Raw genomic sequence first — 25373 nt, 5'->3', positions numbered from 1 at the left:
TTTTATTTTATTTATGACGTTCTTGAAAGGAGTGAGCGATATATTACATTCGCCACCTTTTTGCTAATGAGATTTTTTTCAAGGATTTATTTATTTATTTTAAAAGCACTATTAACCTTTTGATATGGTAAACACTCTCCTTATCATTCATCGTTCACTTTGTGTAATACCATTTTAATAAATAATTAAATAATTAATGTAGAATGACACAAAGTGAACGATGAATGATAAGGAGATTAGAGATTGTATTTTTTTATTGATAAATATTTTTTTCTTCTTAGATTTGGAGCTCCTTCATCACTTTGTGTAATACCACTTTAATTAATAATTCAATAACAAATGTGGAATTACACAAAGTGAACGATAAATGATAAGGAGATTGGAGATTGTATTTTTTTATTGATAAATATTTTTTCTTCTTCTTAGATTTGGAGCTCCTTCAGCGCCCTTGGAAAGGGGTCAAGTTTCCCCCGGGACCTACTGTACGAGAAACTACGAAGAATGTTACAGAAAACCCTGTCGCTTGCAGAGCCCTAACTACCCTGGAATGTATCCAAGGTAAAACCACACCATGATTGACAATTGCACTACTCAAAAATTTCAAACTCCTAGATATATTTATCAAACTCGTACGTGCGAGTTCATATTAGCCATCTTTGTTGGGATGAAGAAAATTTTTATCAAGCAGAGACTCTTTCCATATGTATGTGTGGTCTGAATCCTGGATTATATCACACACTTGAGAAACGCTTAAAAAAATAATTTTTCATTTTATTTAGCTTATAATTTGACCTGTTAATTTATTTACAACGTTTTGACTTCATCTATGTTAAGATAACAAAAAATTATGTAAAAAATAACGTCTAATTGGAGATAATCCAGATTTGTGAACAAGTATTTGGACACACAAAACGTTGTAGAATATATAATATATTGGAATTTTACATTTTATTTTTTTCCGCCATACAATGATGAATTATACACGCTCGTGAATAAGGATACAGCTTTGTATTATGTATCTTTAATGAACCCATAAGTCTATACTCACAGGACTTCATTAAACCTGTGACAAACCTCTATATTCAGCGTACGTGTACTTTCTAACGAAGCAGACTCCGGAACAATGTTTGCTTTGATAAGTTTTGACGTGCGCATAATTAACCCAGGTTCTGGAAGTATGCATGTATCATACGTTCATTGTTTGATGACTATAGTACCTGTTGTTCCTGTAACTATTGGATTCGTATATCACTTTATTATTCCTAATAGATTTACATTAAAGTGGATCGGACTGATGTGAAATGAAAATTGTTTGAGAAATCTGTAAATGGTGGCTCAATTAAATGTTATATACAATTCATTTTAAACTTCATTTATAAAAAAATAATTCTGTGCTATTCAAATATTAACCATCTCGATAAATAAATAATAATGTGACCAGAAACGTAAAACATTAAAAAATTAACACAGATTTTAAGTCACTACTGACACAAGAATTCAAAACAAATATCTACGACGTATTAATTTTTATTCTGGTACCACAGAATTAAAGAAGATTTTTATGTGCCAAATAAGTAATTATTTTTACGACTTTGCCACGAAAATTGGATAAATAATCAAATTTATAAAACAATAGAAAAATCATTATAATGGTAGTTTTTTGCAACAAATTCTCCCCTGCATGGCACCTGTTTATTGCAATATTTATGTCCGTCAGGACTTGAAAACGTGACTTCACGCATGTAATCCGCGCTAGGAAATAAAGCCATGTCATTTGCTACTGCTTTATTATTTTGGAATCAAAATGATAATTTAATAAAATCATCGTGATCGTATAATATTTTCCCCACCCTAATAATATTTAGATGTCCAAATATTCAAAATATCATTACAATACTTTTCTTATTTTAAAATCAATACTCTTAAATAAATAACCATATTAGAAAAAAAACTCAAGGACGATGGCAACAATTTAGGAGAATTTGAAAATGATAGACGTTTTTTTTTGTATTCTGATCACACATAAATGTACTAACATAAGATAATGATCCAACTTAATGTTTATACAGTAAAATTTCGATGTAACGGACTAATGGGAGGAAGAGGTGTCCGTTAAACCCGAAAATCCGTTATAAACAAAAAAAGTTTAAATTTAATGAAAAAACTTATTTTTTAAATATTAATATTGTATGGATAACAGATATAAATAAACAATACAAAATAAAAACAAAACTATGTTTGGGATTATTATGGCCACTAAAAATTATTTACATGGGTCGACACTTAAATTTAAGCATTTATTATATGAACACGAGGTTTTTAATTTTTATTTACATTTGACCGGACGTTTTGTCCGTTATATCCGAAGTACGTTAAATAGATGTTCGTTATATCGAAATTTTATTGTACTGGTATATTACGTGCGGATATGCTTTGTGATTCGATGTTCAATTGACGTGTTCATTAATGATTGTAACTATTAATAACAAGCATTTTGTGTTCCATATACTAAAGTTTAAAGTAAACTCATTCACTGAAATGAGTTGCAAACACGTGAATCATTAATGACACTCTATGGGTGTTTTGTTTATAGAGCATACCATAGTGTAATTTCACGTTATTACAAAGCTTTAATCCACATATTTTCGTTGCCTAAGTACGCGACTAAACCTTATTATGTTAACAGTTTACTTTCGTATGATTACAGTGTAACGTATTCGCTGTGGTTTATTTATGGTAATATTCCCCAATTTCTCTTTTGTGTAGGAATGTGACATGCTACTGGAGTTTAAGACAGAAGACGGTACCGACATGTAAGCATGCTATGATTGCGGTTAGACAAGAGGCAGAACACAAGATGCAGATGAAGAGATCAATCTCTGTGGCAAGGTAGGTTAGATGGATTATGTAATATGTGTAAGATTTATATTAGAAAATCTTTATTATACTACAATACTTTTGATTAGTACTCCGTAACCGGTTAACTGTGAGCCGGATACGAGTCGACGCGGTCAAATTCAATATGTTTGATATTTTACACCTTTTCATTATGTATGGAATAATTATTGTATATAAATAATTTTTTTAAGGTCTTTATATATTTCACCCATATGTTTTGGCTTTTGTAAATATACTTGCATAATTAAAAACTGAGTTTATTTTACTTGCATATATTATACAGTTGCTATGAATATACCTTTAAGGCCAGAATTTTCAGAAATTTTATTTTACTTGCATATGTTATACAGTTGCTATAAATATACATTTAAAGCCAGAATAACAGAGAACAGCTAGTGTTTTTGCCTAAAATTTTCACTCAAGAATTACATGAAACTATAGTAACTTTAAACATAAAGAGTAAATCCACTCACGAGTAGGCATAGGCTATGAAACTTAAAAAGTTGAAGCCTGAGTAGGGTCAAGATAAGCGGTAATGCATAAGCCGTAGTAATTAAAATAATAATAATAATAAAAGAATACCCGAGATGGCTAGGGAACTCGCAATTCCATATATATATACTCATGCTTGTGTAACTCGGAAATCACTAATTTGTACGAGTCTTTTGATAAACCCTACCTATATATGATGTCGAATAAGCTTCAAGCTATAAGAAAATTAAATTAGCTTATTCAGAAAATGTGATGTTTTGAAATCTCTGTATTTTAAAAATTATATTGAGATGGAAATCACAAGCGTAATATTATCCCTCTTTTGATTAACCTTCGTATCCGCATTTGGCCAAATTTGAAAAGAGAATATTTTTGTATGATTAAACAACATCATTAGACAGGTAATATTGGTAAAGATAAAACCCGGTCATAGTTTAAATAAAATACGATAGAAAATAGCTACATATTTATTTTATTATTAGTAAAATGGAGCAAAACATGGCGCATTTTTTCTGTTTGGCGTTAGCACAACTAATTAAATATGAAATTTAGCACATTTTTTTAATTATGCCAAGAATAATTTTTGTCTTTATCAATTGATAAATAATAAAACAATGTGAAGGTTTGATTTTAAATCAATTTAATTTTAATTTTTGAAAATTATACGCCTTATAATTAAAAAAAGCTCGATACCCATAAAACGGTAAGAATTACAAGCACAATAAGTGAGTACTTTCGTGCTTGTGACATCTAAATAACAATATATTTTTGTGATTCTGTAAAAATGCCAGTTACTACAGTCAGTCAGCAGAGCGACAATATTTGTACATTTTATATTTCTAGGTAAATAAACATGATATATCTGAAATGCGTATCTTTGTACGTTGCTTAATATACATCAAACAGTATATTACGATTAAATCCATTATTATTTCGCAGTATAAACAAGACAGGACGAGCCCTCAAGGCTTGGAAGGAGTGTACAGGGGAGAGGGACCATCTCATTTTCTATGATGGAGGATCCACGAACGACCCTGTTTTGGTTAAATATTGCGGGGGCGACTGGTTACCCAGGGTTGTATCAAGGTTAGTATAAGTTTAATAGTTTAATCAATTAACATTTATTATTACCCAAATCATAAAGATATTCCTCACTCCTTTCAACAACGTCATATTTAATATAAAAAATCGTAAATTTTCAGTTGTGCTTTTTTTCAGAATGCCCAGTACTCATGTACTATACCCCAGCAAAAGCGGCATATTTTTAACTTAATATTTACCCGCTACAGGGCAGAAAGTGTTGTTTTTGCATTTTGAAGAAATGGTTTTGTTTATTTTTTTAATATACTAAATACTTTTTTAATGGAGAAAAAACATTCAGGTTTTACCTAAAAAGATCTGTTGCACAGTAAAAAGTTCTACAAGTAGCATGATATTTATTTTCAATACATTTCATTATATTTTTAAACTTTAAAATTTCTTCCTAAAAAATCAAGTTTTTTGATTTATGACGTTCTTGAAAAGAGTGAGCGATATATAAAGTTAAATAAAATAAATTAATTTAAAACAAAACTAGAACTTATAAAATAAACATAAACTTATCTGTGATGATGACCAGGTTCTAATTTTATTTTATTAAGTTTATTAAATGTGCCAGAAAGTGTCAACGAAAAACATTAAAGAAAATAATTTCAAATTACTGAAAATTTTCAAAGTCAGGTTATTTAAATAATATAAAAAAACAAAACCCTTGTTATCTAATAATTAATAAGAGTTTTAAACGACACTTTGTTTTTAAAACTTTAAAAAATACGATAATGGAGGGGAATAGATTTTAAATAATAATAATAATAATAAATTTGGATAACTTATATAGCGCCATTTTCGTAAAAAAAATACCTCAAGGGCGCTTCACTGTGAATGAATTGGGGAAAATATTATGGTGGAAATGATTTAGCAAACAAATGTGTTTTTAGTCTTTTTCTAAAGATCATCTCACTCTCACTATTTCTAACCATTGGTGGAAGAGCATTCCACGCCGTCGGTCCTGCAACAGCAAAGGCACGCTCGCCAAATTTAGTGCGTTGGTTGCGAGCTGGTAAGATCACTTTGCCCATTGCAGATGTTGTAGCCGATCGAAGCGTGAGACGTCTATCAACCAATTCATCTGGAATACACAGCTCCTTAAGATACTCTGGAGCCATATTGTGTACTGATTTATACATGAGTAGGCAGAGTTTATACTCAACCCTTTCGGGAAAGCGTAACCAGTGGAGTTTGTGAAGTAGTGGGGTGATGTGACTGAATTTAGAAATTCTAAAAATTAGTCTCGCTGCTGCGTTTAACACTGATTGCAGTCGAGTCATTTTATTGTTTGGTAGACCCGTGTATATACCGTTACAATAATCTACTCTCGATATTACAAACGCATTTATTAATTGACGGGCAGCATCAACTGGCAGATTCTTGCGAATGCTTTTAATTGCCTTAGCTGATAAAAACATGTACTAGTTGTTTTGCTAGTTTGAGTCTCAAGGGAGAGATCAGAGTCTAAGAACACGCCTAGCAGTTTGACGGCCGGTGTAGTGGTACTCGTACAAATAGATCGTATCATTCGGTCAAGTCATCCAAGATGGACAAATTCTTAATCAAAAATATTGTAAAATATGCCCTTGATGCAGCCAAACCCAGTAAGGATATATTATTTTTAATTTGTGACTAGCTTCGTACATATGATATAAAAATAAATTATGGTTAATTTATGTATTCATTTCTAAATCAAACACAGATTTTTTGAGATTACCGAGTTGTATTTTATCAACAAAAACACATAAAAAATTCATATTGTTACAATTGTTTCTCTTAGGCATGGCATTTTCAAACGAGAAATTCGTTTGATTTCGTAGACTCAAAAAATCTGTTATTGATTTAAAAATTAATACAATAATTGAAATGGAGTTCTACAAATTAAACGCCAAATCAATAAATAAATTATGTTGAACCTGAAAATTAACACCTCATGTTAAAAATTATGATCAGTTAACTGTAATTTTTTTCCTTGAGGACTGAATTTCAAATATGATTTATGTAGTATGTAAGTGATCCTTATTTCACCATTTATTTTCGTTTGTTAACAGGGGTCCAGAAATGTTGGTTGCTTTTCACTCGTCTCCGTTCAGCATCCCTCTCCACTCCGCCACTGCCACTTCTCCTTTAAGAGGATTTGAGCTTGACGTTGACATCATATTTGCAGACTCGGACAGCCTTGACTATTCGCGGTAAGGATATTCATATTACGATTAACTTTAGCTTTTTAAATAACCAAAATCTCAAAACAACGTGAATTCGTGTCGAAATAATTGTTCGAAATTCGTGATGATAGTGAATTAAAAAATGTATTTAATCAATATTTCCTTTTCTGAAATGTGCCTTGTTACATCAGATATGAAGACAAACCGATAATGTATTCACTTTTAATTATTATTTTTTGATATCTCATCAAAGATGAAGAAAAATATGAAAGTCTGGGCATTTACGGGGCTGACGTCTGTAATAACTCGTGTAATTGGAGATAATCCAGATTTTGTGAACAAGTATTTGGACACACTCAAAATGTTGTAGTACTTTTAATTCATTAAAATTTACATTTATATGTAAAGTACTATGAATATTGTAAAATAGAAAGATGATTTTTTTTCTCTAAACGTTAATGATGAATTATTTCATTAGATTAGTTTTCATATTCAATACATTTTGATTTTTCTCGACATATCTTTGTCATGTTTTTCTATAAAGTGTAATAATGTAAAATTTGTTATGGAACGAAATACGTCAAGAATTGAGCAGAATTAAAAAAATACACGTTTTTTTTGCTGTATATAATTTTACATAACTTATCAAAATGATTAGTTATAATGTTGATGAAATGTTTTCATCACAAAGATTTTTTCATCAAGAAACTGAACTATTTAAATTTAATATTCGTTCACTACTAAAAACATTTAAAAAAATCACAAATATCTAAAACTTAAAAAAGCTTTATACAGTGGTTGATTTGAACTTATTTAAAGAAAAAAAAACATACAAAGACGTAAGACGTCTTTGTACCTTTGAAAGAGTTGGTTTTCAAAACATATAAAAATTCTTTTCATAAGCGCCTATTTACCTTTATTTTTTGCAGAAATAAATGAAATCAGCCAAAAAACGAAGAAGGGAGAATTTTTCGTTTCCATTTCTGTGACTAGTGAAATATCTTTCCATCAGAAAAGTACGGCTCCATTGAATCGTGTCATTGAAACGGTAGTTTAGAGCTTTAAGGCTTTTGTGCTATCAACGTAAAACCTTATGTAATGGTATAAAGAAATATTTAAATCTTCTATTTACCACTCAAGCATTTTAATGAGAAGCCAATTTTCACTCCTAAGTGTCGATTTCGGGAAATGTTTCATAATCTCCTGTTACGTTAGCTTAATATTTAAATTTCAAATGTTATGCGGACATTTAACGTTGTGACACCATTTTGGGATCCCATTAAAATTAATATTACCCTAATGCTAATAATACTTCCGTGTCGTCGCTTAGGGATATTTAAATTAGGGCTTATAAACGGAACAATTAGTTTTTTAAATTGCAAATAAATCCTAAAGTTTATTAAGGTGAAGCGTAAAATAAAGGAATACCTTATTTCGTATTCAGTGTTGACGAGTTACTTTTATCGTATTTTCTTGAAATTGAGAATATAAAAGAACAATGTTATTCCCTTATACCATGTATACCTAGACTAACGTCACTAAAACTGAAATGTCTTCCAAAATATCCGTTGTTAAACCATTTAATATCTTTTCAAGATATATTCACAAAAAATTACGATGTCTCAAAAGTTTTAAGAACGACCTCAAAATATTATATCTTATTTTTGATGCAATCCTTTCGCCCTAGCCTTTGCTGCTATTGCCGTTTTCCTTTTACTATCTACTATTCCTACTGTTTTTCATTCTCTTTTTCTATTTTTTTCCTATTTAGCAGATTACTGCAAAGTAGAGTATATTATCATTCAACTTTGTGATTCCTCACTTATGTTGTCCGCAACTTATCAAATATATTCCGTTCATACATTCAAAAAATCTCAAACGTAAAATAATACGGTTTTCATTTTCGATAAACCCTTTCAACCTTATAATTTATAGTGTATTAATTTTTTTGTCTATACCTATACTTATATTATTTTTCTTGTCATTTAGAATAATCTCACAAATCACGTTGACTACATTTTTTTTTACTACATTAGTTAGTAATATTTTTTGTCATTGTAATATTTTTTGGATATTTATTGTAGACTGTAAATACCAATACATATTAATAAATCAAATGCTTCACGTTTTTAGAAGTATTCAATAGTATTATTATCATTCATTTCTTAGATTATTAAAACATTTGAGAGTTTGTGTTCTTGTTTTTTTTTTTAGTATTTTTCAAAAAAATGGGATAAAAAACAAGAATGAAGAACTCAACTCTCGAAGGCAGGTTTTCTCAATTTCACAAATGTCACATTAGATTTATTTATATTAACCGTTTTAGTGCTAAGATTATTTTTTAACAAATAAGTATACTAAAATAGCTGAAGTTTTTTTTTTAAATGGTATATTTCAAATTTAGAGAGCACAATAGGCTTTACAAAAAAATGTTTTCTATTTTCACTAAAAAAGTGTAGTTAATTTCTATTTTTTAATATAATTGACAATTTAGAACTTTAGGAATGTGTCTACCTACGATCCAACTAGATCATCAAAATATACTGGCACAATCGTCGTTATATCGACGGACGCGCTTTTGGAATACTATATTATAATCTATATATCGATTCTCAGCACTCTAATGATTAAATGGTGAAAGCTTAGATTAATGATAATAAGTTAAAATTAATTACCGAATCAACTATTGTAGTAACAGTATTGTAGAGTGATACATTTTTAGATACTTTTTATGATAAAATACTGTAGCCGGTTATTTGCTTGACTGAAACCCCATCTTACGTCTCCTGTACTCCTGTCTTGTATCCATTTGCAAGGTTTTTCATCGTTAAAAATTGCTACCTTCTTCTAGTAAATGCTTAGAAAAAGTTTGAACGTAGTGTTCCTGAAGACCATTAAAGTCATTGACTTGCTCAACGTTAAGATTACACCGCCAATATAATGTATCGTCCTCAAAGGCTTTAGAATCTCTCCAGTTAAGTTTTTTCTTTCTTCCTCCAGGGAAGCAAGGCGTTGCGAGTTCCATGTGCATGCATCTTCAGGGATGTCCACCTCTGCCAGTACTGCTCCCGATGGAGCAGTCACAATCTCTGAAGACGTCACCAGGGGCAGAAGAGGCAGGATATTATCTCCGCGTCATACATTACCACCCAACACGACCTGCGAGTGGACATTTCACGGAAGACCTGGTAAGGAAAAATCACTATTTAATATAAAATTAATCACGTATGCTTAAATTATTCATAAATCGCTCACTCCTTTCAAGAACGTAATTAATCAATAATCGTCAATTTTCAGTTGTGCATGTTTACGGAATGCCCAAAAAATGTACTATATTCCAGCAAAAGAGGCATATTTTTAACTTAATATTTACTCGCTACAGAGTAGAAAGTGTTTTTTTTGCATTTTGAAGAAAAGGTATTGCTTATTTTTTTTAATAGACTAAATATTATTCAAATGAAGAAAAAACCTACAAGTTTTACCTAAAAAGATCTGATGCACAGAAAAAATTTCAATAAGTGGCTTGATGTTTTTTTTTCATACATTGTATTATATTTTTAAACTTTAAAAACGTTCTCCTGAAAAATCAAGTTTTTTTATTTATGACGTACTTAAAAAGAGTGAGCGATGTATATAATTCAGTAATAAAAATTCAAAAAATGTTACAGGCTTTTCAAATCGCTATTAACATAATTTTTAGAGAACTAACTTTGCGGTCAGTCGTTTTTTACAAAATGTAGGTAATTTAGGATACAAGTTTATTATCTATTGATTAGGCAATAACTTGAATTACATATAAAAAAAATATACAACCACTCAATGGAATTTAAGTCTGCCGGTTTCAAGACGTACCCGTCTCTTTTTCAGAACAATCATTAACTTCTTACATTATCAGCATTTTGTCAATGAAAAAAATCGGTCGGAAAAGTAATTAATAAGAGTTTTAAAATTTAAACAAAACATATGTTTAGAATGATAGTCTACCATTTTGCAATCATTGCCTTGCACTATTTCTTGCAAATATTGCGACTTAACTTAAAATATCTTATTTAACTTAATAAGGCTATTATTGGAAAACATAAAATTTTCTCTTTGTCAATGTCTTCTCAAAATTATGACTTTATCCACGAGAGTACGTCAAACCCATAGTATTTATATAAAATAACTTATAATGTTCTTTATCGAGTCATTTCCGAACTTTATCGTGATATTATACATGCATAGATAATTCCGCTTAATTGAGTCATTGGCGTTTTATTGGGTTGGCCGCTTATTTGTTCCAAATTTTAAGGAGAGAAAACTAAACTATGTGACCAATAGTAATTTACGTCGGTTACTTGGAATATCCTCCCGTGTAATTTAAGATAAAATAAATTCTAAATGTAATTTAAGTTTTCCAAATAAGGAACAGGTTTATTTATCATGAATAAAACAGACGTAAAAATAATAACTTATAAAAAATAAAATAAGATGATGAAGAAGTTATTAAACGATGATCCATCCATACCTGTGACAAGGGAGAGTAAAAAAAATATTTACAATTTAAACATTTTTACAGCTTTTATACCATACACTTTTTTTTAAATCTGTGAATGTTTTTTAATAGTAATTATAACATAATTACAATTAAAAAACATTCACAGTGGAATTGTTTAATTGTTTTTTTTAACGTAACTATTTTTGTTAATGTAATTTAATGTTTATTATTGTAATTATTAAAGTAACTATTGTTTACTTTATAATTTTTTTTTTGATAAGCTGTACAATTCCCGAACAAATAAAAGAAATAAAATAAACATGCGAATTTTTAAATCGTTTTTTTTCTTTGAATCTCAACACAATTTTCATTATGATATAGTATTTTTAAATGATAAAAATTATATTAAAAAAAAAATACAATAATGCAATCTTTTTCACTCGCATCGGTAAATTGAGGCAGTCAGTTAATAGGACCAAATGCTCTAGTTCCGATGTGTCCCAATTAAGCGGAAACGTCTGTATACATTATATGTTTCTAACCGTAACGCAATGAATCTTTTGTGATGGATCTCACTTGCCGAACTCACCGTCGCGTTCATTTCACAGGTGATCTGGTTTGGATATATTTCGTCAGCTACTCGCACCACCCGCTGCTGCCCCCGCCCGACAAGGACTCCGACAGCCCCACCTCGCCGCCCCCCATGCCCCCGTCCGTGCTGGGGCTGGGGCTGGGTGGGGAGAGGGGCAGGGGGAGGGGCGCCTCCAGGGGAGGGGGAGGGCCGGAGCACGGGAAGGAGACACCCCGAGAGAAGCAAGGAAGGCAGAATAATACTGCAGGATGCTCCACGCGGCTTCGAATCTGGGACGGCGGCGGGCCTGATGATGCCAATGTAAGATATTAATTTCATTAATTGAAATTGAGATTATAAAAGGACGATGTCATTCGCCTATACTATGTATACTTAGACTTATGTCACTCAAACAGAAATACCGTCCAAAAAAACCGTTATTAAGCCATTTAATAACTTTTCAAGATTTTTACATAAAAAATGACGATGTCTCCGATCTGATTTCTGATCTAAAAATATTATATATCATTTTTGATGAATTCTTTCGACTCAAGCTTTGCTGTCATTCTCCTTTTACTATCTACTATTCCCACTCTTTTGTTCTCTTTTTCTGTTTTCTTTAAAATATAAAAATAATAATAATAAATTTGGATAATTTATAAAGCGCCATTTTCGTAAAATACTACCTCAAGGGCGCTTCATGTATATCGTAGTCATACAGAAGAAAGTGACCAAGTGCATTTGTTTACAAAAACGTAATCATTGCCTATTTCATATATTACTAGCTTAACATTGCCCTGAAAAAATCCTAAAGGATTTTAAACTTGAATGTATAATATATTGACTTGTCAAAAATGACTAACTGCATTGATGCTTATTTTCTTGCCAAGCAAAAGTGACTTAAATGGCCCTCCTTTACATTTTATGTTTTGTTAGTTGGTCACTTTCTCCTGTATGACTACGATATGGCAGTAATATCTTCCACTTTGTGATCCCTCACTTACAAAGTCTGCAACCTATCAAATATATTCTATCCTTACATTAAAAAAAACTCTGTCATTGTGTGGTCTAATCTACCAATTAATTTAAAGTTTTACTTGCTAAATACCACTCTTCGCAATACTCTTCTGTCCTGACATATACTCCTCGCTTCCTTCACATCCATACATTGAGTCATACATGCCCTTCAATCACGCAGACTTTTGACACCACCATATTTTAGGTTCTGATTGACGTGAAGTTTTTTTTGGCCGTCCTCGTTCTGTTCTCCAGGTCACATTCGCCACATATACTATCTTGGTCGTTCTCTCGCTATCTATTTTCTACACCACCTTAAAGAGTTAAGTTAAAAACCACTTTTTCTTCAAATATATTGTGATATGTGTTTCGCTGCATTTCGCATCATGTTCAAACACCATAGTGAAGCTATGTCTAAATTTAATAGTTGTTTCTTGTGACTGTGGAAGTTCATACATTAGTATTTTAGTTATCTTACATTCATTTAATTCAAAACATCAATTATGTTTTTTATTTCAAATCACAGTTCACTAAGCTTAGTTTGTAAACTCTGAACCATTAATAGATCATGATCACAAATATAAGTAGGTACAAAAACGTAGAAATCATAAAAAATATTATTATGTGAATTCATAAACTGCAACATTTTGGAACAATAGAAATTCTTAAAATATCAATTAACTATATGATAACTAAAGCCTCCCCCCCAATTGTCTTTGTTCAAAAATAAGAAACAGCTCCTTATCCCTCTTCATCCTTCAACGTCCCAAGGACACAACTCTAAAATTAAGATTTCACATTCAGTGTTTGTAAATGAATGCATTGAAACGCGTGTCACAATAGATTTTAAGCAATAGTGGCATATACCAAGTAAAACTTAAGATATTAATGCTTGCAATTAGAGTGCTTTACGTTTTCGATTGTAACTATTAAAAAAATATATTAACGACATTAAAAAAATCAAGATCAAATTACTTTTAAGATATTTATGCTGGTAGTCTAATTTCAAAGGATGTTTCACCACAAAAGCAAAATTTATTTACCATGTTTCCTTTGTTGGACCCTTAGGTAAGGATACTCGCTGATCACTGTGATGACGATGGCCCTAAACTCTGTGACCATACTTCCCTTAGTAACCTGACACGGATCACCCGTCCTTGTACTACAGAAGAGAGCTATATAAGCACAGGTAAATTACAAACTTTGAATAATTTATATCCCGTTTAAAGTTTAACCCATTCTGCACAGGGAAAATAAATAATTTGATAAAAACTGAATAACACCTTTAATTATTAAATATTCACTCATAGAATAAGCCCCCATATTTATTGTTAATTCCCAAGAATTAACAATAAATATGGGAGTCGAATACTGCAGTATATCGTTCTGAACATTTTTAATTTGTTGCCGACGGATGTTAGAGGTCAAAATTAAATATGGAACAAAGGTAAAATAAGGGAATGGGTGAATAATCAAGAGATTTTATGAAAATTGTAAAATGTGTATATTCTTAATTTTCCTCGATTTTTTGTGTGTATATTAGGTTAAAATGGTTAAAAACAATAAAAATGTATTCAAAAGAACTCCACCGACAAGATACACAAGGTGGCTTGGTGTCTTGTCTGCAAAAAAAAATTTGCTGTGCATTTTTTAAAAATATGTTTGAAAATTATGATTGAAATAAATATAAACAATTTATGTTTAAAAAAAATAAATAAAAAAAACTCTTACTTACAAATCAACATTTGTTTTGAGTTACATTGAGTTAGAATTACACAGAGTACAAAAAATTCAAAAACTTTAAGTAAAATGTATATTTTATTAGGGGCAGAAAGGTGATTACACACTATATATAGGTGTCTTTCTTAGAGATATACAAATTCAAATTTCCCGCAATAAATTAATGGTGGCACCCTCCGTGTGGCATGTTGCACCATCTTGTTGAAACCACAGCTCTGTCACATCAATACCATTCAACTGAGATACAAAGAAATAATGGTTCTATAGCGCTCTTTATTATCTTCGAAAAAAAATCTACCTGCCCATAAAGCACATCAAAAAGTGACATTAAATGGATTGAAGGCGTCAAAGGCAGTTCGCTTTAAAACTTTATTTTTAGTTGAAATTGTAATTATTATTTATTAAATAGAACAAATGATAGACTAAAAATCAATGATACGCTATGCTACAATACTAATATAAAAATGATCTAATTGTTGGGTAATATATCCAAAGTTAAACACAGTTATTGGATTGAATTATATTTGTATTAATATTTATGTGATAATATGTAACGCGTTTCGTCTTATTAAGATATATCAAACACTGTCTTATAAGACGAAACGCGTCACATTATCATATATATCGTAGTCGTACAGAAGAAAGTGACTAACTACCAAAACGTAAAATGTTCAGGAGGATCATTTAAGTCACTTTTGCTTGGCAAGAAAATAAACATCAATGCAGTTAGTCATTTTTACCAAGTCAACATATTATACTTCCAAGTTTAAATTCCTTTGGGATTTTTTCAGGGCAATATTAAGCTAGTAAGATATCAAATAGTCAATGATCACGTTTTATTAAAACAATGCACTTGGTCACTTTCTCCTGTATGACTTCGATATGTTAATAAAAGTAGAATTCAATCCAATGACCGTGTTTAATTTTTAATGGATTACCCAACAATTCAAAATGGAATTCTACCAACTGTCTGCAGTTACAATAAATAAAAATTATCTTTAAATATATATTTTCAAAGGCAAAGAAGTATTCAAAAAAAATAATTCATTAATTGATTCGGCAGTTACATTGTTGTAAAATCTATCCATTTTTAAATAATGTTTTACTTAATAAATATGTGTCAAAGTAGATTTAAAAAAAATAGTGGTATTTACTAAGTAAAACATTAATTTCAAATAAAATATTTCAGTTAAATTTTTCTTTTTCATACCAAGATTCAGAAATAAAGTATTGTGTCATGTCAACTCATTAAATACATGTTTTGATAAATTCACTTTCCACGCCGCCTGTAACAAATTCTCAACATCTTCGTTAATTTATATTAATAAGCGCTTCAGAACTGGTGAGATCCCCTCCTATTAAGGGTTTATTTAATTTGCCCAGGCTCCAAGATGGTCCTCCATCATCACACCGCTGAGGGGACCGCCCTGCACCCGGCCACGTTCCGCCTGCGGTACGAGTTCGTGGACACGCGGCTGGGCGGCGACCCTTGGGCGGCCGCAGGCGGCGTGCTGCAGGAGGCGGCGGAGGCGGCGGGCGGCGCGGGGTGCGCTAGGATCTTCAGGAAGATCAAGGAAGCGGACTTTAGCTCGCCCAGGTGAGCGGGGCTAATTGAAAATATTAATTTTCTCCATGCAGAACCCTTTGAGAGCTAATTTTTGAGTCGGTAAGATATAATTAGGTGTATTATTTAAGGGAACAGGCGAATTTGAAATAAAGTGGATTTGATTGATCTAATTAATTTTCTTCAAATTTTCCCCTTGAACAACAGCCTAACACACCCTACTTGAAAATTATTGGCAAAATAATTTCTACGTTGTCTACGTTTTCGTATTTATTTATTGTTATTGCTTTTACAGAAACAATTTATGTGGGTGTGGTGTCGATAGGGCGCAGGTGTGGTGAGAGTGTATCTTGAAAGTGGTGTAACAGTGATGTGTGGGTGTGATATGGTGTGGCTTGGGTGTGACGTAGGTATTATGACAGGGTGTCGTGTGGGTGTGGAATAGGTGTGAAGCGTGGATGTTGTGTGAGTGTGGTACGGTTGTGGTGCGGTGTGATGCGGGTGTGATGCGGGTGTACTGCGGGTGTCGTTAGGGTGTGGGTCAGGTGTGGTTCGGGTGTGGTTCAGGTGTGGTTCAGGTGTGGTTCCGGTGTGGTATGGGGATCTGATTAAGGGTTTTTGTGTATAGGAAAAATAATGAATGTTATAAATAAATAAAAAACTTGAATAACTTCATTTTGCGAATATGGATTATTGCATATTACCCGATTACATAAGGTAGTCACATAGTAGTAAGTTACGGAGAGTGTCATTTATCTCTCGTCTCATATCGACGATATATTCGTATGAAACGAGCATCCTCGTCTTCCCCAGGAACGTGTTCATGTACGGGCGCGGCGGCGCTACAAACCTGACGTGCGTGTACCGCATAGAGGCCGGGCCTGGCGAGCGCGTCGTGCTCACCGTGCGCAACGTGTCGCTGGGCGCGGCGGGGGGCGCCTGCGCCACGGAGCCCGACCCGCACACGGGCCGGCCGCGCTGCGCGCCACACGCGCGCGCCCGGCACGCCAGCCTGCGCGTGTGGGACGCGCCCTGGAAGGACGTGAGGGTGAGTCAACCAATATCATATGTGAACCAATATCAATATGCATTTCACTAGCGGATTTAACAAAAATCGAAGGAATAAAATGAGCTTTTATGGTCACTTGTTAGAATTTGACACATTGTGTCTCATTATTAATTTATTTAAACATATTACATACATAAGTCTGCCTCCGTGGTGTAATGGTTAGCGTGTTTAACTATCATATTGAAGGTCCCGAATTCGATCCCCAGGGGGGGGTGTTAATAAATATTCACGATTTTACACTACAATATTTATTTAATATTACCCTGGACTGGTCCCCGGAGCGCAGGAGTGATAACCTTGCCTTCATGTAAGTAACGATCAAGATAACACTGCGTCAATACGATGCAGTGCCCTATGCACCATTTACTGTGGATAAGGGTTAGAAGAATATTTTTTTTTGTAAGATAAGTACTTTTCATTACAATTGGCGGCACTTTTGACTTTCACATTTTTCCGAAATATTATTTTAATTTTTCAAATTTTACCATAAAAATCTCATTAAAAATATCTTTTGCAATTATCTTCATACAATATAGATTATTTGTATTCCATACACAGAATTATTTTGTGTAATTTTATGTTTATATTTTAAATAAAAATAAATGAACGCTTGTTTAATAAAATGATGAGAATTGACATATTAATAAAAATACATAAATACGTAGTTATTATACAAATAATGGATTTCACTACGTCGCGTCGCTTTGACGTTTTATCCTCGTTAATTATTTAATATTTACCAACCGTAATGTGTTTACATTATTTGATTATCATCAATACCTCGTGTGCTTATTTGACGCGCTTGTTTAAAACACGATTTCATTACAGAATTATTTTCGTTTATCTGATCAAGATTAACATCAATCAAATGACAACATAAATTTGGGGTAGTAGGCGTTATATGTTCGTTACATAACTTAGTGTTATCAAATAATATGCGACAGGTATTACAGTTGATTTTGTAGGCAAGGTTACTTGTTATATTATATTTAAAATGTTAAGTATGTAACCTTATCGTGTTTCATAGGAGAAACAAAAATGAATTATTATAGTAATATTTCACAGTTAGCACAATAAATTGAATTTTCCTTTTTACCATAAATATGGTATACAAAAAAAACATATTTCATCAGTTATAAAAAAATATAAATCACGAAACTACCTCGTTTTTTTCCCTATTACACGTGCTGAATTTATTCCTATGGATTATATTATTTTATTAAATTTTAAAGTCTACAACATGGAATTACCAACTCAAAGGTCATGATTAAATTATTTATGGCTTTTACGAGGTTCGGACTTAACTCCCCACTAAGTTTACTTATTTTTAGATACATTTTATTGAACTATCATTAAATGATACACAAAGTAATGTCAGTCGACTTTTAATAATCACGGCTAGTATTTATCACTTTGCATATAATTTTAGGAAAGATTTTTGAAAAATTAACGCCAATATTTTAAAATTTTCTACGTACTTTTTTTGAAAATATGTTATCAGTGAAATGATTTTTTTTAAAAAAAATTTTTCATTAAAAAAATGTTAAATAACATTTATTCATTTAATGTACCAGAAAATATAGATTGCTTGATTTTATGTAAAATAAACCAAGAAACGTTACAAGTTTTGGGCGAAACTCACATTTTTAAAATAATTTGGCATTAACATTGTGAAAAAACATGATTATTTGAATATGAAAATAAAACACTTACATAAGAGTAATTTAAGATAGTTAATTGCATTACTAGTTTTGAGAATATCAGTTGTTTACGAAACAGGTCATGTTTATTTATAAACTCAAAAGTCCCTTAACAAATATTTTATTAATATATTATCACCATTATGTATATTAAAATAATAACTAGATATTTTTTCACATTTATTTTATTTGACCAGTGATTGGATTTCGTCGTTACCGAAATCACCAGACTGGTGTCTATCTTATATAAAATGCAGTTCCACCAAGAACGTCACTTCAAAACTTAAATATATTAAATTAAGTACAAAAAAAACTTAAGCATTATCCTTTTGAATCACAACTTGGGTATATCGAACTGGGGTATATTCTGTTGGGTATAATTCTGTTGGGTGTATCGAACTACAAAAGATGAATTAATTTGATTTTGTTCAGAACAAGCCATATAAAAAACGAAGGGAAAAACTACTTACTTTAAGAAAAAAATGTTGCTTATGAAGCAACATTGTTTTACGAAAACTATGAGTAGTGTATGTAGAAATGTACTCTTTTTTATTGGCAAAGCACCCAAAATTGAGTGATACATGCCATACTAATGATTTTACTTGAACATTTTTTTAATGATTTTACTTGAAGTTACTTAAACATTTTTGTCATACTTATTAAAATGCTTTATGACCGCACTATAGGAGTTCATTGATAAAAACGTACACTTGTTCCAGCAGTATTCAGTTTGACCATAATTTATGATTATTATTGGAATTATTAAATGAACCCCTTAGAAAAAACTGCAGTAAATTACATAAAAATATTAATTTGTTTTGTTTTGATTACAAATAATTTTTTTACCGTAATAAATATGCATTGACATACATATAATTTCTAGACTTTTTTCCTTGGCAGGTTCCCCGTGCTTGCTTGTGTGACAACACAACATCGTCAGATCCAAAACCTCTCATCATCCAGTCCTCTTCTCGTGCTCTGGAGTTAATGTTTAGCGTATCGTCCTTCAACATTACTGACGACTATACGGATATCTACTTCCATGCCAGTTTTGAGCTAATCTCTACCTCAGACTGCGGACGAAAGCAGAGATTGAGAGGATCTGGAGGAGAGGAAGAAATTGCTCACCCGGCAAGGTAATAAATAGAATGACTTCTAAAATCAGCTAATTTATATTTTGTAATCCGAGAGTTAATATTTCTTGAATGTTTTCCGCAGATACTTTGTGGCACATTTTATAATATCTTTATAAAATGAATTAACTTTGTTTTGAGTACTTTTTTATTTATACAATTTAACCTACCGGTTTCAACAATACCTTATAAATTATCATTTTGGAAATTAAAAAAGCCATTAAACAAGATTTAAATATTATAAATAATCAATTAAAATTGAGTAACAGTCCTATTTTTGATATTTTTCCCATTTCTGTTCCTGAAATTTCTGCACAGTAGGTTTTTGTGTTTTTTGTGTGTTCTCCACTTTACGTATGCGTGCGCAGCTTCATACTGTTTTGTTGGGTGATTCCATTAGTGGTTATTTGAGGTTGCTATGCAATGAATAATAAAAATTACATTTAGGATTTATATGGAGTGTGTGGAAATTTTTGGTAAGAGTATTTTATGTTTTTGATTTAAAATAAACCCTAATGATGACAAAGTATTGTCGAAACCGGTAAGTTAAATTGTATTTATAAAAGAAGTGGTGAAAACAAAGTAAATTAATTTTATAAAGACAAGAGTTAATAATTTAATATGTTTTTTTCTCTGTAGAAGTCGAGCTGAAAGTGCTTGCAGTGGCATGCCGTGGGTAGTAGAAGCCAGAGATAATCGCAGCTTATTTCTACTCACATGGGGTGCTCTACTTCCCTTAACGCCTTCGCAAGATGATCCTGCAAGATGCTCTACTAAAAATCGTCTCATGATCTATACTGGAAGACCACCAAAGTAAGTTTTATATTTTTCACCAATTACAAACTCATCAACTTCAGTTAGTCAGAAATAAATAATATTAAATGCCACGTCCAAAAATATTTATGTAGCTTTTCTTTCTTTCCAAGGCTCATCAAAGTTATCTGTCCATCAGAACCCAACACGCGCCAATTCGCAGTCCAGGTGTTCTCTGAAGATTGGTTCTCGAACACCGGACAAACGAGCGTACCCTCAGTATACTTGACTCCACCCAAACCGCCAACATTTCTCCTGGAGTTTATAGCCAGAGAACCGGGATTAGCTGCTTTCTCGTGGCTCGAGATATCCAAATCCCGCTCTAGCCTCCTGCAGCAGCTTCAAGCTGATTCGATCGAACCAATTGAGAAACCAGAGTACAGCAATGATACATTGAGCGCTTTTAACGCAGACTGCACCTACAAGTGTCCTGAGCTTAACGCGTGCATCAGTTCTTCGTTGTGGTGTGACGGAAGAGTCAACTGTCCATCGGGCTACGATGAAAACGAGATGCATTGTGGGGTCGGTAGGAGGTTCTTCAAACAGTTTCCGGGAGGCGTGTACACCGCTTTGGGGTGTACGGCGGCAGTGCTGGCCGCTTGTATCCTGTTCACAATATTCGCTCTGATCGCGAGGTTCAGACGAACCAGAGACAGGAGGCTAGGCAAGAAGAAGCTACTGGCGACTGCTGACGGAAGACGATTAACTGAAGAACTGTTATTAGATCCAGGCAGCAACACCAACACGGTGAGCTCCTGACATAAGGACAGATCTGTGGAGTACATACACGTGGATAGAGAAACCACTGTATAAAACTGGCGAATCTGTCAAAGCGCGATCGTTTAAACCTTAAGCATTTTGTTATGTACAATCATTACAAAATATTTAAGTTACTCGATTATACGCAAGTGTATGATTTGCCATTGTATTTTTCATCACAAGCTAACGAACAATGATTGAAATCGTGTATTATACGTACCCCATGTCGAATTTATTTCCCTCCCAAGTCAATCAATGCGAAATGTCGTGTTAGCTGTGATGAAAGATACGTACTCCCCGATCTGTTCAAAATGAGACTGTTATAATATAATTCAGTGACTATAAACGTGTATCAAATAAAATATGACGTTTTATCGAAATTCTGTAAAAACATATTTGTGAAGTGATTATTAAAAGACAACATAAAAAATTGACTCTATAAAAACATATAAATCGTTAATAAATAATTGAATTGATAAATAAACTCAATTTCTACTTATGTAGATATTAAAATATAATATGAAACACACTTAGAAGAAATATATATATTAAAATGCACTAGTTTAATTGATAAAAGCTCAAAAGTGATTAAAACATCATTCAACTTTTCCGGAAAATTTACATTCGATAAACACAATCTATAATTACTTAAATAATACCGAATTAAGGGAAATAATACAATTTCAAAATTAATTAATAACAATTAGATAATTTGTTTTGGATCTATGTTTATTTTCAATACTCAGGGTAAAATAAAGAGAAGTATAATTGTTCTATTCACTTTCCGATAAGAACATACTCGAACATGATTGAGTACATCCTTAACATATGTATTATATAAAATTATTTTTTAACTTACTACTGACCCTCTTTTACTGCGTTTTTTAAAAAGAAAAACACAAAGACTTATACTTAAAATATAACATAGAATTCCTTAGAATAAGGACACAAAAATAAGAAATAAATAAGAGAGGTTACTAATAACGGATGTAGTCAAAAATATATGGAATTAATATGAAAAAATAGTCATGTGAAGATGAAACATTTATTTATTGGAAATAAATGGGTGTGAAGTTTTTGCCAAAACTTGTGTTCTTAAGCACGTACATTTTACTGCCAATTGCACATTTATATTAAATTATCATCTACCATATTAAAATGAAAAAAATGTAGCTGAAGTCATTAATAAAACATTTTTGTTAAATTAATTTTTTCATTTCATTTCCTTAACACAAAATATTCCTTCTGTCTAAAACATTAAATTACTTAAATCTGAAGCTAAGTTTTATTTGAATTACATTTGAAATGTATGTATTTTATACCATAAATAAACATAAAATAACGAGAATTTTTTTTCTTTTGCTACAATATAAAAAAAGCTTTCTTTCAAGCCCTCGGTAACGTTACGAGAAGCGAAAAGCTCATCAGAACAAAAGAAGAGCATCAATGTCGACGCTACGGCTTTATTTTGTTCTTGGCTCTCACACTCGCCCCTCGTATTGTGTCAGTAACATTTATATTGTTTTGATTTGAAATAGATTTTATTAAAAAAAATAAGCGTTGAATTGTGAATTAAAATCATCTTGATATTAAACAATTTTTACTCATAATTCAACGATCGACGATCAATATAACGATTCATTATTTTAGTTTGTATATTTAGAGGATTGTTAACTTTGTGGTATGGTAACAAAACACTCTCGTTACCATTCATCGTTCACTTTCTGTATTACCACTTTAAAATGGTATCGCATAAAGTGAACGATGAATGATAAAGAGAGTGTTCATTATTTTAATTAAAACTCTATGAAATATTATGTTAAGTTAAGGGTGCATGAAGAATATATTTTTTGTCACCTCCGTGGTGTAATGATTAGTGTGTTTACCTGCCGTGCCGCAGGTCCCAGGTTCGATTCCCAGGGGGGGGGTCAAACAAATAAGAGTATTTTTTTCACTCAACTCTTTATTTAATTTTACCCTGGACCTACGGACTCGAAGCGGACTCTCAAGTCAGAGTTTCTCGGTTCGAACCCGCTCTACCACAATTTGATACCTATTGCTAATAATAAGCCACTTACACTTACTTAGGCTCATAGAAATAGTATGAAATTGAAATATTTGTGTAGATAATAAAAACAAAAATATTTATCTTTCCAAAAAATAAGATATCACTGCGGTTATATGATACAGTGCCTTATTCACCATTTGATGCGGATAAGGGTTAGACGATAAAGAAGATCGAGCATTATGCTATAACAAGGGTGAATGAAGATTTTTTCATTTAGTATTTTTCTATATTATTTTTTGACATCTCATCAAAGATGAAGAAGAAAAGTCTGGGCATTTACGGGGCTGACGACCGTCATAGGCTGGTTTAAGTAATCACTTTACACACGTGTAACATTCACCAATTCTACCCACTATTGACAACCACACTACTCAAATTCTTGGAAGTTCTATATATATGAACCAATTTAGAAACCTTGTTCTTGAATCACTAGAACTTCACTAGAGACATCTATTGGTGAGATGTAAAGAAGCTTTTTTATTAAGCAGAAACTCTTATATTAGTATGTGAGACCCGAATCCTGGATTATAATCACACACATGAGAAACGCCAGAAAATACGATTTTCATTTTTATTATTAAGCTTATAATTTGACCAGATAATTTATTTACAACATTTTGAGTGTGAGTATTTTTTTAATAGATTTAATTTGATGTCTATGATAAATTTAAGTTACATATTTACAAAAACTCAGTTTGTAATTAAAATATCAGTTATATTTGCACATAAAGTAAGTTTGTTGGAGGATGAAAAATCCATTTGGATTTCCAAAATCCCTTGTATCCAGGTTGTTCGGAAAACCGTGGATAAATCATGGTACAGAATGCGAGTCGGGGATGTTGGCTGTACCTCGTGGGGAGTAATTCATAGCGCCACCCCTAGGATCAATTATTTAGGCTTAAGAGCTTCCCTTCCGCCGGGGTGCCAAGGCTGGCCAGGGGGGTGGAGGTGTTTTATGTCCACGTTTTGTCCATATCCTGTCTGGCGGAGCGTGGCGCACCGGAAAATCTGACAAATGATCCTAGTTCCTGGACCGAATGTTGAGTTGGTAAGTTTAAAATTAATAATGGTAGGTACCACTTGTTTGGATAAAATCGAGGGCCGTCTTTACAAATCTAAATATTATTTCCTTAATTCTGTTTTTTTTTTAATATTTAAGTATTATTGATATGTTTATTTATCCATTTAAATAAGTATAAGATAAGTATACGGCTGTCCAAATTTAAAACACAGTAAGGGACATTTTTTTGTAGTAGGTTTTTTTTTGCATTTTTGGACTAAGTAGAGTAAATAGACTACAAAAAAATGTCCCTTACTGTGTTTTAAATTTGGACAGCCGTATAGATATAATAATTAATTAATTTAAGAATATTTAATATTTTTAAATATTTTAATTATTTTTTACATTAATAAAGATGAAGAAGAATATGGATGGCTGGGTATTTTTTCAGGGCTGACGAACTGTCATCGGGTGGTTAAATGATCGCATTCACCATTCTAGACATGATGGACAACACTTTTCAACCACACTACTCATAGTTTTAGAACTCCTAGATCTATGATTGATCTTATGATACAGTATATGTGAGTTTACAAGGGCCATCTATGTTGGATTGAGCAAACTATTATTGGAGAAAACCTGGATATTTTAACAGTTATTTTGACAGACTCAAAATGTTGAATGTGAATAAAAAAATTGCCCCAAAAATAAAAAAAAACACGTTTTAACTTATAGCATAAACATTACGACAAATCATTGTTGAAATTAAAAGGAATAAATTCTTAGAAAAATAAATTTCTTTTTTTATTTTCAATATCAGA

General features: G+C 31.9%; 1 protein-coding gene across 1 annotated transcript in view; it reads left to right on the top strand.

The window, feature by feature from the left end:
- Positions 1–21739, top strand: part of LOC148302770 (uncharacterized) — a 49251-nt gene extending 27512 nt beyond the window's left edge. Inside the window, exons 5-16 of the mRNA XM_088271037.1 lie at positions 427–558; positions 2767–2889; positions 4330–4476; positions 6528–6668; positions 9642–9829; positions 11727–12010; positions 13775–13895; positions 15830–16043; positions 16824–17058; positions 19680–19915; positions 20552–20725; positions 20839–21739. Of these exons, the coding sequence (XP_088127163.1) occupies positions 427–558; positions 2767–2889; positions 4330–4476; positions 6528–6668; positions 9642–9829; positions 11727–12010; positions 13775–13895; positions 15830–16043; positions 16824–17058; positions 19680–19915; positions 20552–20725; positions 20839–21484 (2641 nt within the window). The 3' untranslated portion in view covers positions 21485–21739. The remainder of the gene's footprint in view (positions 1–426; positions 559–2766; positions 2890–4329; positions 4477–6527; positions 6669–9641; positions 9830–11726; positions 12011–13774; positions 13896–15829; positions 16044–16823; positions 17059–19679; positions 19916–20551; positions 20726–20838) is intronic.
- Positions 21740–25373: the final 3634 nt, after the last annotated feature.

The sequence above is a fragment of the Brachycentrus maculatus genome, unplaced genomic scaffold, assembly GCF_059751285.1.
Source record: "Brachycentrus maculatus isolate JH-2025_06_01 unplaced genomic scaffold, ASM5975128v1 h1tg000415l, whole genome shotgun sequence".
Lineage (NCBI taxonomy): Eukaryota > Metazoa > Arthropoda > Insecta > Trichoptera > Brachycentridae > Brachycentrus > Brachycentrus maculatus.
The sequence above is the reverse complement of the archived record's forward strand: the minus strand, read 5'-3'. Positions and strand labels throughout refer to the sequence as shown.